Source organism: Mya arenaria, chromosome 6 (genome assembly GCF_026914265.1).
Source record: "Mya arenaria isolate MELC-2E11 chromosome 6, ASM2691426v1".
Lineage (NCBI taxonomy): Eukaryota > Metazoa > Mollusca > Bivalvia > Myida > Myidae > Mya > Mya arenaria.
In genome coordinates, this window is record NC_069127.1 from 7,941,769 (window position 1) to 7,956,497 (window position 14,729).

Consider the following 14,729-nt stretch of genomic DNA (forward strand, 5'->3'; position numbering starts at 1 on the left):
TATGATTACTAAAAGCATGTAAGTTAAAGATGTTGTCAACAGTTCCATTTTTTTACCTGAAACCCGCCTGTGCCTCGATATACACATCGTACATTTCAGCCCAATCTGTCAACTTTAAGTGTACAGATTGGGCTGAAATGTACGATATGAAAAAGGAAATAAAATTATTATACGAGTATAACATTGTTGAGTATCTTTGGTAAATTATTTACTCGAATATTACCAATATTCAATATTATTGGCTGAAATGTACGATGTGTATATCGAGGCACAGGCGGGTTTCAGGTAAAAAAATGGAACTGTTGACAACATCTTTAACTTACATGCTTTTATTAATCATATGTCAATCAAATGTAAACGTTTATATTGTGCTTTCATAGACTACATAAAAGGCTTTTGTTAATATTCGAGTTAATAATTTACCAAAGATACTCAACAATGTTAAATATACTCCTATAATTATTTTCATTTCCTTTCTATCTAATGGTATAATAAACCCCCCAGACCACGTCAATTGGAAATACCCAATATCGTATATGGTGCATGTCAACGAAATTAAATGCTCTTAACATTGTATACCCAGTCACGGGTTGTTGGGGTTTCAGCTTCAGTGAACCAGATATATATGGGAATGAAGTTTTACATATAAGGAATACACTGATGCCGATATATCAAATGTGTCAATATGTGGGCATGCTGTTAACGATGTTGAACAAGTTATGGCGATCTTGCTGCACGCAAATATAATGTTTTCTTGGATTTATTTTCTCTTGGTGCCTTTTTACCGTAAGTCTCATATTAGTCTCGTAGTTTCGCATATGTTATGTTCAATCTCATATATGTTGCTAACACAACAGTGCAGTTCATATTTATAACAATATAAACTATACAAACTTTGTTGCACGCACGCACGCATGCACACGCACACGCACACACACACACAAGCACAAACGCACGCACACATATATACATATAAGTTTTTTTTTTTTTTATTACTTGCATGATTTGATAGTTGGATTCGTGTAATGGAATCAGAATCAACGAGAGTCGAAAATGAGCCCCCCTCCCCCGGATCAAACTGCAGTGCTCATAACCCCGTTATTACGCTAATCTCTGGTTAAGGTGGAACGCGACTACGAATTTTTTTTCGAGTTACTGTCTGTAAATTGGTATACGAATAGAAGAGCATATGCCCAATCAGGGACTGTTTTTACATTTTCAATATTCGGAACAATTTTGAAACTATGACTCCTCAAAATATACCACTGACGTCAATTTTGAGACGTCTCTCTTATTTTTGCGTTCCAGCTACATTAACCGATAGTTTCACCAATTCTTCGTTTACCGCTAAGAAATTTAAACCTCAAATGCGTCTTGTGAAAACGTTCACGCTCATATATTTTTCTTTCTCTTCTTTTACGTTATTTATTTAAAATTCTTCTTTAACGTCATTTTTCACGGGAAAATCGGCGTCGTGTTGCGGTGAAAAAAGTGCGCCTTTCTTTAATTCTTGAAAAAATTGCTCGTTTAATTTTTGATTTTTTTAAATACATGTATTCAATGTTTCATTACAAATCGCCTGATATCAAAAAAAGGGTACCTCACCGACTTCGTTTTTGCGCAGTATCAAATAATCTAACCCCTATACCTGTTCTTTTTCATTACGTTTTGTTATAAAACGTTTAGCATGACGTAAATCAAATTATTATTTACGCTAATAAGAGCTTAGTTTTGAATAATAATAATAATAATAATAATAATAATAATAATAATAATAATAATAATAATAATAATAACTTTATTTTACGTTTATTAAACCACTGATCAATAACATATAACAGTTGTTGTTAATTTTAGTCAATTGATATTTCAACATTGTTTTCTTCTGTTGAATTCCGAATAGTTAACATTATTAAGTAATTAAAGCACTGATTATAAATGAACTATAGTTAAAGTGACATGCTTATCCAAAATCCATTCATAAACATGTATAACAAGATCAATTTTGTCTAGTAAAACTTTTACTTCTTACTCAATTATACATTTATGGAAAATATTAATTACTGGTTAATAGATTTTAATTGCGTGTTTAATAACAGAATGCACAAAAACATTAAATTATTGGTGAATGCTAAAATATTTACTGTGGTCTACTCTTATCTCATAATGTAAAAATACCATGTTTTATGCTCATTTCTTTCAAATCAACTCGGTATTTCTCATAAGAACCTTTGTTTTCGACAAGATTTTTGCATCCAAGAGTCAGATCACACACGACCTTACTATCATGGAAGTCAAATAGACTAATTTTATTTGCATGTAGAATGTAAACTTTTTATTTATACATATATATAGCTATATCCTACCAATATAAATATTTTGACAACAATATGCTACAATTTTAAACTGTACTATTATTGTATATAATATTTTTTATGTTCTATGTCTATCAATGTTTGGATATATTATACATATGTCCAGCCATGGGGAAAATTAAGATATTGAGTTGAGTTGAGATTGGAGAGTAAGTGTGCATCTTTAAATAGTTACTAAAACTTATTTTGTTAAGGGTTGTTATAGCTTACATACAAACACATAACGTACAATAAAGACACGTACGCAAGCACGCGTAAAAACGCACCCCACACACCATCCCACACTCAAGCACGCGTGCACATGCATGCATATATGCGCACGCGCTCGCGCTCTCGCACACGCGCACGCCCGCAAGCACGCACACGCACGCACGCACGCACGCACGCACATACACATACACACACACACACACACACACACACACAAACACACACGATCATACGCACGCCCATACACACGCACACACACGCACGCGCACACGCACACACACGCTCTCACACACATGCACGCTTTCACACGCAGGCATGTATGTACACACGCTCACGCGTGCGCGCGCGCGCACACGCACACACACACACACACACACACGTACGCCCGCATGCACGTACGCACGCACGCAAGCGTGTACAATACGCACGGCAGTAACATTGAGTGCGGGATAAGGTAGCTATGTTGGCTTCTGTATCATGGGCATTGAATGCATCGCCGAAAGTTGGCTCATGAATTTGCTTGTACGCACGAGAAGCTTTGATTGCGTGGTAAAGTCAGGAAAACAAAATAACTCGTTATGGATTAAAACAAACAATGCATTTATTGACAAAATTAAACATTTTACTGCACTAAAAACATTAACTTTAAGAACATCATTTGAGCCATTTGGAACATATATTTTATCATATTGTGTGTGTGCGTGTTCGTGTGTATGGGCGTGCGTGCATGTACGGGTATGTGGGCGTATACGTGCGTTCATGTGAGTGCATTTGTGTGAACTATAACATCCCTTAATAAGATGAGATAATAGAAACAATTCAATGTGATCATTTACAATCAGTGCAAAAACAAGTATTAAACACAAATACGATTTACCACAACTAATTCTATTGTTTTAATATGCCTTTAAGAATAAATACATATCGAAAACAATGGTTCTTATGAAGAATACCGAGTTTAATTTGAAATAAATATGAGACCATAGTAAATCTTTTAGCATTCACCAAAAAAAAATGAATCATTTTTGTGCTTTCTACTATTAAATAAACAGTTACAATCTTGTAATCAGTGAATAATATTTTGTATGAGTTTATTATTTAGTAAGAAGTAAGGGTTTATCAGTCAAAATAAATGTTTGTTATACATGTGGAATATTGATTTGAATAAGAGTTTCACTTTAAATTTTTAGTGTGTTTTAAATTAACGCCGATTGACCCCGTTATATATTGACCACATGAGTAATTTTATTTCTGTTCAAAGAATGACCGATCATTTTTTAACGTCAAGAATTGACCATCCCCCACCCCTCCCCAAACCGTTGCGTAACAAATGATCCTCGTTGAAAATGTTCAAGAGTTATATTCACTACCAAACTTAGTCAATAATATGGTTACCAATATTAGTGGAATTTATTAATTGTATATGTTTTTATTCAACGATAACCGATTGACTACATCAAACTAAGATTCAAAACACTGAACTCTATAGTCGCGTCTTTTATAGATCTGTATACTATTACATTTTTCTCCGATAATGACATACAGAAGAAAACTTGGATGATTTTAAGGGGGGGGGGGGGGGGGGGCTGCACCCCGTCTACTGCCGGTATCCGTTTGTGGTTATTACAATGCAGATTTCTGTCGATTATCATTTTTTGGTTTGTTAGTTATATTTTGTGTATGAAAAGAGTGTCACGCACTGGATTTACTATGCTTTTGCTTAGTTTAGAGCCTTATTACTGCAGATCCCTACTAATACTTATTAAAGAAATTGGTAACTAATAAAGTAGTAGAACCGTTTATTGTTGTGTTATTACTGTAGATGTATATATAAAAAACAAAGCACTAATCAGCATAGTCACAGCTCATAGCATAGTGACTGGAACGATTATTGATGTGTTTTATCAAAATATTATAATAAGGCAAATGAGATTGCTTAATAATTAAGAAAGCTTCTCATTAAAATAGCCGCCAGATTTAAGTCATTGATTTATAAAGCTGGTTATTCAGCGCCCGTCTTGTGTGGAATAAGATATTTTGTACAACAACAATAACAAATATCCCTAACATAAAACTGATCAGACACTCTAAGATTTCTAATCTTTTCATTTAATAAACAAAAACAATTAAACGATTAACGTCATGCTAAACGTTTAAATACACTACGTATTGAAAACGAAACAGGTATAGGGGTTAGACTATTCGATACTGCGCAAAAACGAAGTCGGTGAGGTACCCTTTTCTTGATATCAGGCGATTTGTAATAAAACATTGAAAACATGTATTTAAAAAAATCAAAAATTAAACGAGCAATTTTTTCAAGAATTAAAGAAAGGCGCACTTTTTTCAGCGAAACACGACGCCGTTTTTCCCGCGAAAAATGACGTTATAGACGAATTGAGAAACAATAACGTTCAACAAGAGAAAGAAAAATATATGAGCGTGAACGTTTTCACAATACGTACTTGACGTTGAAATTTTATAGCTGTAAACGAAGAATTGATGAAACCATCGGTTATTGTAGCTGGAACGCAAAAATATGAGAGACGTCTCAAAATTGACGTCAGTGGCATATTTTGAAACCTCGTAGATTCACAACTGTTCCGAATATTGAAAATGTAAAAACAGTCCCTAACCGGGCATATGCTCTTCTATTCGTATACCAATTATCAGACAGTAACTCGAAAAAAAATTCATAGTCGCGTTCCACCTTAACAAATTGCGTCATTTATGGCGACATTTTAACTTTTTTTATGATGTGACGTTAACATACAGATACTGCCAGTTGACCGCGACCGCGAACTAAGCGAAGTCCGGATGCCGGTATCCCAGGATAATCTCAGTTGACAGTAAAAATCATTAGCGAACTGTTACTGATGTCTTGGAAGTATACGATTTTGTTATGTACATGTATTGTATTACGATTTCAACTAAGGTGCTAAACTGAATCTGAAATATTTACTATTTGACACTCGTTATGAAAATTTTGAACATTATATCGCTTAACTATGATGAACTTTTATAAGATTTTTATTATATAATTGACACGTGAGCGTTTGCTATATTTGTTTATGCTATATATAAAGTGTTGTTATATGTTGTATGAAATTTGTATTACTTATGTTCTATGTATAGTGTGTTTTGACCTTATACTATTTTATCATCTTTGATATACATTTTCGAAAAAAAGAATAATTCAAAGTGTAATTCTCCAAATAAGATCGGAAAGCTTTAAGCATACGTACTGTTAAATAACAGTTCATGTTACGTAAACACTTACGAGATTTGAGTTTTATATAAGAGCATAAAAATCACTCTCCATTGTCTCTGCTTTGGACCACTGCTTAGTAACGGCTCGTTAAAGTGATATTATCTTTTAAAATAAAATAACCTGTGTCTTCCCTGGGTTGAGTCAACAATAACAGTCGTTTACGTACATCAACGCTTGCACTGTATGCTTTAGAATATAACCGGGGTGCAATTCAAAACACAAGGCTGGTATGGGTCTCGAACCAACGACCGTCGGTTTTTAAGCTAAAGTGCGCTACCATATAAACGAACTTGTACACTTGCAATTTTACTGCAAACAGCATTGCTTCAGCCATTGATTGTCATTTGAATAATCGGGATGCATAATTAACTGAGATTTTTACTATTTTCTTTTTCAACTGATATTTACGATTTTTTTCAACGACAAAAATCTAGCGTGTTCTGATCAGCAGATCATCTTAAGGAGCAGCCACAGTGCACATTTTGGGCCTAAAGGATCAACACGCCTTTATAGCTATACGCAAATCTTCAAAAAGTTAAAGTAAATTAAAAGTATTTTTAAGTTTCACCTTAGCGATCATAATACATGTGTCCGTTCATAGGCGGCAGACAATATTTATTTTCGTCTCGGCAAAGGTATGGCGTGGGATTTGAATTTGATGAAAAAGGGCCACTTTGAGCTTTTTCAACTTTAAATATAAAAAAAAGCTTTCACCGGATTGTGATTTTACAAGAATGCTGAAAATACTTGAATTGAAGAGGCTGTGTTAAATTCTAAAAAAAATAATTTGAGGTAAGAAAACTCACGCACACAAAATACTTTAACACACGGTACAGCCCGGTCAAGTATTTTTCTTGCAATTATATCAACAAATGCCTGACCTACATATTCCATTATAGGAGCGGCTACTCAGTGTTACATGCCTTTTTTATGACAGTGGATCGAAGCATAATTATACTTTCTCACACCATAGGCTACTTTCCATCTTGATATTAATTAATTGATTTTAAAAAAACCGTGCAGAACATGCTGGATCTAGTTTTTTGTTTACGTGTTTTGCAGTTTTTGTTTTCGTTCACCGGAAATGGTAACTTTACGTTACTTTTTTCTAAGCTGTTTAATGATTAAGTACACACGTGGAACTTTCTTCCCATATGTGGTGTTTGGGGCGGCGGAACACTATAAGCAATGTTATTTCGTATGGAAAATGGCCAATTGACTATAGAACGTATATAATAAAGTTTAGTTAGTGGTCACTATCTTACATCCGCGTTAACCTTAATGTTTCTCCTCAGAAAGCCAAATGTGCTGGTTGTAGAGATTGAATTTATGTGTATGTCCCACGATAGATCTTAGGACAGGTCAACACCCAGAAAGTTCGCTGAAGATGCATAATTATTCTAGTAAGCAAGTGTGCTGTGTTGGAATTGGGTTTTGACCCTTGTTATGTGAACGACTTGATATTTAGAATAATTAAATTCCATGTGTCATTCATGGCTTCAATGTTTATGTATGTATTAAGATCTTTATGGATTATTGTTGTTTAGGTTGATGTTGAGGGAGTTAAATAAATGGCAGTGTTGTCAGCAAGTAGTATGACTTTGGATTTAACATTCTGAGTAATATCGTTAATGTAGATTAAAACAGTAGTAGCACCAGTTCTGATTCAAGGGGGACTCAAGATGCGGCAGATGTCAGTTCTGACGAAGACGCGTTAACAACAACAGCCTAACCTCGGTTATCAAAAAAACTTTGGTCCATGTTTAGAGCAGGGTCTCTGATGCCATAGCCATGTACTTTGAGGGTAAGTTTCTCATGAATAACTTTGTCGAAAGCCTTGCTGAAGTCAAGCAAAATTAGATCAAATTGCTTGAGGGGCTGGGGTTCACGAGCGCGCTTTTTTCCAGGAGCCATGTTGGAGTTCCTAAAAGGCATTGAGCTTTGTAATGTGTTTGAAATAGAGGATTCGACTTTATGTTCTTATGTTTTGCACAGAATGCACGTAAGAGAAACCGGTCTGTAGGGAGCGGGGTCTGAACACTCCTCTTTTTTAAAGACAGGGACCACATTTGCATCCGTCCAAAGTAGGAGTCAAGATACACGATCAAGGGACTTTTGGAAAAGGTGTTCCTGAATGGGTGAAGGTGAAGTCGAAATGGTTTTTCAGGATCATAGTCTTACTCTGATCAGGGCCAGGGGCTTTGTGAGGATTCAAGTTTGAGAGAAGTTTCTTAATCTCCTTGGTTGTGACTGTTTTGACTGCGGCATTGTATTTTTGGGCTTGCCTGTGTTAGTGATGTCTTGGACGTTCATGTAGCACCTGAAACAATTGTGAGACTTTGGGCTAAAAAATAACTGGAATTGCTCATTCAAGATAGCTGCGTTTGCTGTATCGTCTTGTTGGACATAATTATGTTTACGTTAGCGAGGAACAGAGACCGACATATTAGAGCAAGTATTTACAGAAGCCGCTCGTTATCATATTCATGCATACAAATTCAAATAGTAAAATTGTATTAGAGCATCGAAGACAGTGATAACATCAACAAGTTTTCCCGGCTGTACGACCAGTCCACACGCGCAATGTTCCACTAGTTTATATACAACTGTATGGTTAGTTCTTTCAGAAGTATAACTTAAAGGGTAATCATATACATTGAAATAGCAAAATTGTAAGCAGCAAAATATACAAGGGAAAAACAGCTTTGTACATCGATGTGTAGTTGGTAAAACCTTAATAATTAATCTAGCTTGATAGGAAAAATGTTTGGAAAGTATTGCTTAAAGGAGGTAATTTATATTTATCATTTTATTTTGGTATTACACCTATCATTGTAAAAGAATGTTAATTGAAAAAGTAAAGTCGTAACACCCAAACAAAATATTTGCCGAAAGAAAAACACGAGTAGTTGTTTGTGTTCCACAGATGTTATATAAATTTGTAACAATCATAAATAGATATTAGCCCATGTTATTTAATTTAAGTTGTTATTTTATTCAGAAAGTCCGCTGAAATATTTCTTGTATTTGAATGCCATATCTTGTTCAGTGGGTGTAACCCATCCCACTGAAAACAAAACTCCTTTTCCGTTAAGACAAAGGATAAAAGATATTCAGTTAAACATCCTATAATTCTCAATTTCTTCTATTATTATTTGCACATTGAACATTTACATATAGAGATGTTTTAAATCAATCTCTATCTTTAGGTTTCCCTGATTTACGATGTCTTCGGTAAGCTCTGTCTCCCTTTCTAGCAGTTTTTCCCTGAGCGACGATTATTTTTTGTGCTAGAGAGTTTGGAATGGATACATTTGTTTGAAAGTGAATTAAGAATGGAATGAAAATCTTCCCAACTTTGGCAACATTGAAAGAAGTAGCGAGGAGAATGCCGATGTGTTCCGATTGACATACTAGTACGTAAATGTTTAAGGTTCTGATTTGTGTACAAGACATCAAACAACATACGAAAAAAACAAACGTTCAGTCCTTTGAAATATGATATTGGTTGGACGTAACCACTTCAATCCAAAATGTATGTATTATTTTATTATATACCCAACATAAATCCGCACGCAATACATATCGGTAGTCCGTATTTCACTCCAGTGCAATACGGCCGTATTCCACTCTTTTGACGTCACGTCATAACAAGTATCGTTGCGCGATGTTAAAATGAAACAAAAATAGTGGGGGTAAAATGACATTTATTATGAAAACATGTGGCTTTTAAGAGATCTAACAAGCAATGTATATAATAAAAGGTTATTAGTACTGCGTTTCGATCCAGAATGTTATATTCGACTCTCGTGGATTTTTGCAGCTTTTGATTTCATTCGGCTTGAAATCCGAATCTGAAAAAATCCACTCGAGTCGAATACAACCTCCCGGATCAAAACGCAGTACTAAGGCCAAAAAAAATACCTGTGATTCCGGTAACTTTGCGAAAAAATAGGGTCGGTCGGTCGGGATTTTTTTTTTTTTTACAGTTTACATATCAAGCAATTTTCTGTTGCATCAGATCAATTGTTATATCTAAGTGTTTCGTAATTTACCAAAAAAATAGTATTGTTTAAAGTCTGAAATCATTTCACTACCTTCGACTACCGTATTTTCCCGCCAATTTTGCCCATGAAATCTGGTGTTTTTTGTAAACAATACTCGTTTGTAAGTCGCGATCGGTTTTTAGTCCAGCACTATAATTTCTACAAATCTGTGATAATGTTCTAGCAAAACAATCAATTATCAACTAAATTTGTTAATTTGCTTGAGGAATATCGCCGATTTTCTTGTCAACTGTGAGCTCCTTAAACTAGGCCTTCAAATGGAGGTAGATTAATAATAGAACAAGTAAACGCGGATATGGATTTATTTTATGTATCTTATTTTCGTACAATCAAAGTTTCATTCATATTTATGTTGAATTCAAACACTTCGGTCATTGTTTTAAGATTCCCAGAAGACGATTATTGATGATTATTTTTTCGATCGTATGGTTTTTTTCTTACCAGCCTAGTCGGAAATCCTGGCAATCAAATGGGATCATACGGTATCCGACTGACCGAATTAAATACAAACCATAGCCATGCGCCTTTGATCTTATCACCGCCCGTGCTCTGACGTCACAAATTGTACCATTTGATCTGCAGCCGACACATTCCAATAAATGTGTTGATAACTTTCGCAGGTTTTTGTTTAGATTTCAGTTGATGAGACTTAAATAAGGCGAAGTAAATAACCATTGATAATTGCGGATAAATTAATGTAACGATTAATGAAATGTGTATTGGAACCTGGCAGTTAGCATGCATGAATTCGCAAAGCCTAATCGTAAGAATCCTGCATGATATACGCAAAGCCTAATATAATAATAATAATAATAATAATAATAATAATAATAATAATAATAATATCTTTATTTTAAGAAGGTGACATATTAAGATCATGTACAAAACTACAGAATCTTATTTTCGATATGGCCCTCTGAAACAGAATGAAAATATGGCAAATAATCATAAGACAAACATGAAGACGATGCTAACAACGATGACGATGATGATGATGATTATAAGTATGCTGTTGATGCTGACGATAATGATGCATATGATGACATGATGATGATGTTGAATCAATATTAGACAGATACTCTCAGTTAAATATAATTATGAATAAAACATCACAATTTGTATAATCACAAGTTTCCTATGAGGTACTGTTTGACCTTTATTTTATACGTATTAAAGTTTTTTGATTCTCGTATTTCCAAAGGTATATTATTCCAAACAATTCTGCTGTAATATGTAAACGATGCTTTCATATAATTAGTACGAGGTCTAGTTTGTAAAACAATATCTTTGTGTGCCATTGATCTTAGCATATATACATTATTGTCTGAAACTGTTACTAATTCTGACATATATGATGGAGCCATGCTATTCAACGTCTTGTAAACTAATACTGCTGCGTGGTATTTACATCTATCCGAGAAGTTTAGCCATTTTAGTTCTTTAAATAGATTTGTTGATGAATCTCGTTTAGATTTACCAAGTATGATTTTTGCAATTCGTTTTTGTAAGTTATTTATTTTATTCACATATGAATTGGTTCCCTTGCCCCAGACCAAGCAGCCGTAATCAAAATTTGGCAGAATATATGCATTGTAAAACATTCGTTTTGTATCAGGTGTGAGGAAATATATTATATTTTTTAGAAGTGCAATTTTCTTATTCAGATTTTTACAAACATAATCGATTTGCACATGCCAGTTTAGTGTATTATCTATATACAACCCTAATAACTTTTGCACAACAACATTAACTATTTGAACATCATTAATACAAAGTTCAAGATTCCCAGTGTTTTTTAATTTATTTGCAGACCCTATTAACATGCATTTAGTCTTGGAAGGATGCAATGACATATTATTTAGTTGACACCACTTATTAACATAATTTAAATGATGTTGTAATTTATTTTGAATATCCGTCAACTGATATCCAGATTCATAAAGTGTTGAGTCATCTGCATATAGATCTATATTTAATGTTGGATGCATAACTGCAATATCATTTATGTATAAAATAAAAAGCAAGGGTCCCAGTATGGAACCCTGGGGTACCCCAGATGTAACAGTGAGTTTTTGCGATTTAATTTTGCCAATCTTTACAATTTGGTTTCTATTTTCAAGATATGATTTAAACAAATTCAATGCTATTTCAGAAAAATGATACAGTTTCAATTTATAAAGAAGAATTTCATGATCAACTAAATCGAAAGCTTTTCTCAAATCCAAAAATATCGCACCAACTAGTTTACCACTGTCAACATCTTTAAGCCAAGTATCTATAAGTCTTATTAGAGCAGTGTTACATGAATGGTGTTTTCTAAATCCAGATTGTGTTTTGTGTATGACATCGGTTTTCTCAAAGTACAACTGTACCTGTGTCGCTATATGCCTTTCAAAGATTTTTGATATAGTTGGGAGTATTGAAATGGGGCGGTAATTATTGGGGTCCTCTTTGTTGCCCGACTTGAAAATTGGTATTACTCGTGCTTCTTTCAGTTTATCAGGGAAAACTCCATGCGCTATACTACTGTTGATAATTGATGCTATACAAGGTGTAATAGTATCACCACATTGCTTCAAAATTTTGGGGCCTACTCCATCTATGCCTGTGGCCTTTCCAACATTTAATTTATCAATAATAGTATGGACTTCATAAGGGGTAATATGTTTAATCTCAAACCAATTTGTACCTAGTTTTGTATCTAGAATATGTTTTAAGTTTCTAAAATTTGTATTCAAAAACTTTGTTTTATTTATAATGTTTGAAATGCTTACAAAATGACTGTTTAATTCGTTTACAATATTTGACGGATCTTCAACCGGAAATTCATTAAATGTCATTTTATGAGGTAATGCTGTCACAGTTGATTGATTCAAATGTGAAATATCTTTTAGATTTTTCCATAAATATGTCGGATTTTTATTGTCTTTTATTGCATTGTTGAAAAAATTCTTTTTACTTTTCTTTATCATAGAAGTTACTTTATTTCTAAGTATTTTATACTGGTCTATGTTGCCAGTTTTTCGGCATTTATCCCTGTGATTTATTATAGATATAATTTCCTCAGTAAACCAATCAGGCTGATTCTCGCGTTTCACACGTTTATCTTTGACTGGGGCATGTTTAGATAAAATGCCATTTAGAATTTCATAAAATCTTTTCAGTGCATCATTGGAATTTGACAATGAGTCTATTTCATCCAGTCCTGAAAACATCAATTCTGCCTGAAAAGCTTCTTTTTCAAATTTCTTAAAAGATCTATATTGTATAACTGTATGGCTATTAGGGGCCAATTTTGGTAATTTGTCTGTAATAGAATGTGTGAAACAAACGGGAAAGTGGTCACTTAGTGATAAGTGAGACACACACCATTCAGTTACATGATTACTCATATTCGTATATAAATGATCTATTATAGTAGAGTTATTTTTTGAAATTCTTGTTGGTGATTTGATTAATTGTTCCAAGCCATACTTCGTGGTAAGATCTGCCCATTTAGTGTTGTTATATTTGCCACTTTCCGGCGAATAATTGATATTAAAATCTCCAATTAAATGAAACCCAATATTAGAACTATCAGCTATTTCTAACTGCTTATCATATAAGTCAATCCATTTTTGTTGGGAGTTCGGAGGTCGATAAATGAAATTGATTAAGAACGATTTGCAATATAGACCATTAATTTCAAGCCAAATCGATTCAATGTCATTTACCTCGAGATCTAGACGTCTACGGTACTGTATATTATTGTTCACGTAAACAAGAATACCCCCTCCCTTTTTATGTTCTCGGTCTTTCCTTTCAAACGTGTAATTCTTAACTTGCAGCATATCGTAAAAAGTAAGTTTTATTTTGGACATGGAATAATAACACCGCGAACTATAATCCTAAATATTTTAATTATAAAGACAGCAAAATGTGTCTCATGTGATCAACCACGTGTTTGGACAGTAAACATGCGTCTGCCAATTTGAAAATATCGGACGCATAGCGGATTGTTTCCGTCACCATTTAAAACTGGCGGGTTCTATCCGGCATCGATGTGTAATATATCTTGCAAAATGGAATATTGAGGTTGAAATCAGTTGGACAAACAGCAAAAAATCTAAGAATGTCTGTGTGTTATTTTACTTCAAGAATAACATACTTCACACTCTATAAGAAAACACAAGATTTAAGGCTCAATGAACCTCTAAACAGCAAAAAACATGCAGTTTAAACCTTACTATTTATATACTTCCAGCTATTTTCATCATGAGACATACGTTTATATAATCTATAGGATAAAAAGGGGAAATAAAGATCCCGCTTTTCGGTTCGGCGAAGCTCGGGATATATCTAGATCATGAGCTGTTCCATATACATTTCAGCACAGGGTATATACATATGTTCACACGCACTAGATAATATCTATTTCATATGCGTGCTTAATCAGAAGATCCAATATTTTTCTAAATAGAACAAATAATTAAAAATAAATTTGATTTGTCACAAATTACTATTATATGTATTTCTAATGACGCAAACCGCCAAGATACCATTTCCTAAGAGCTTCCGAAAAAGAAAACAGAACGACCTTCGAGCAAATCACGAAGATAGCTAGTCAAATACAATATCAGCGAAGACAAAGTAACAGGAAAGAAAAAGTTCACATTATTCCATCTGTTCCGAGTGAGTTCAATAAATCAGGACCATTTCTATCCGTTTGTGCATTTCATTCATTTAATTCTAAATGTCGATTCATATATATTGTTATTGGATATCAAAGGCAAAGGCTCACAAAGTTTTGATATACACACATTTTCT

The 14,729-nt window shown here is 33.9% G+C and overlaps 1 protein-coding gene across 1 annotated transcript in view; it reads left to right on the plus strand.

The window, feature by feature from the left end:
* Positions 1 to 644: 644 nt before the first annotated feature.
* LOC128238665 (uncharacterized) overlaps positions 645 to 14,729 on the plus strand; it is a 54,990-nt gene continuing 40,905 nt past the window's right edge. The window contains exon 1 of the mRNA XM_052954798.1: positions 645 to 786. Coding sequence (XP_052810758.1) covers positions 720 to 786 — 67 coding nt within the window. The 5' untranslated portion in view covers positions 645 to 719. The remainder of the gene's footprint in view (positions 787 to 14,729) is intronic.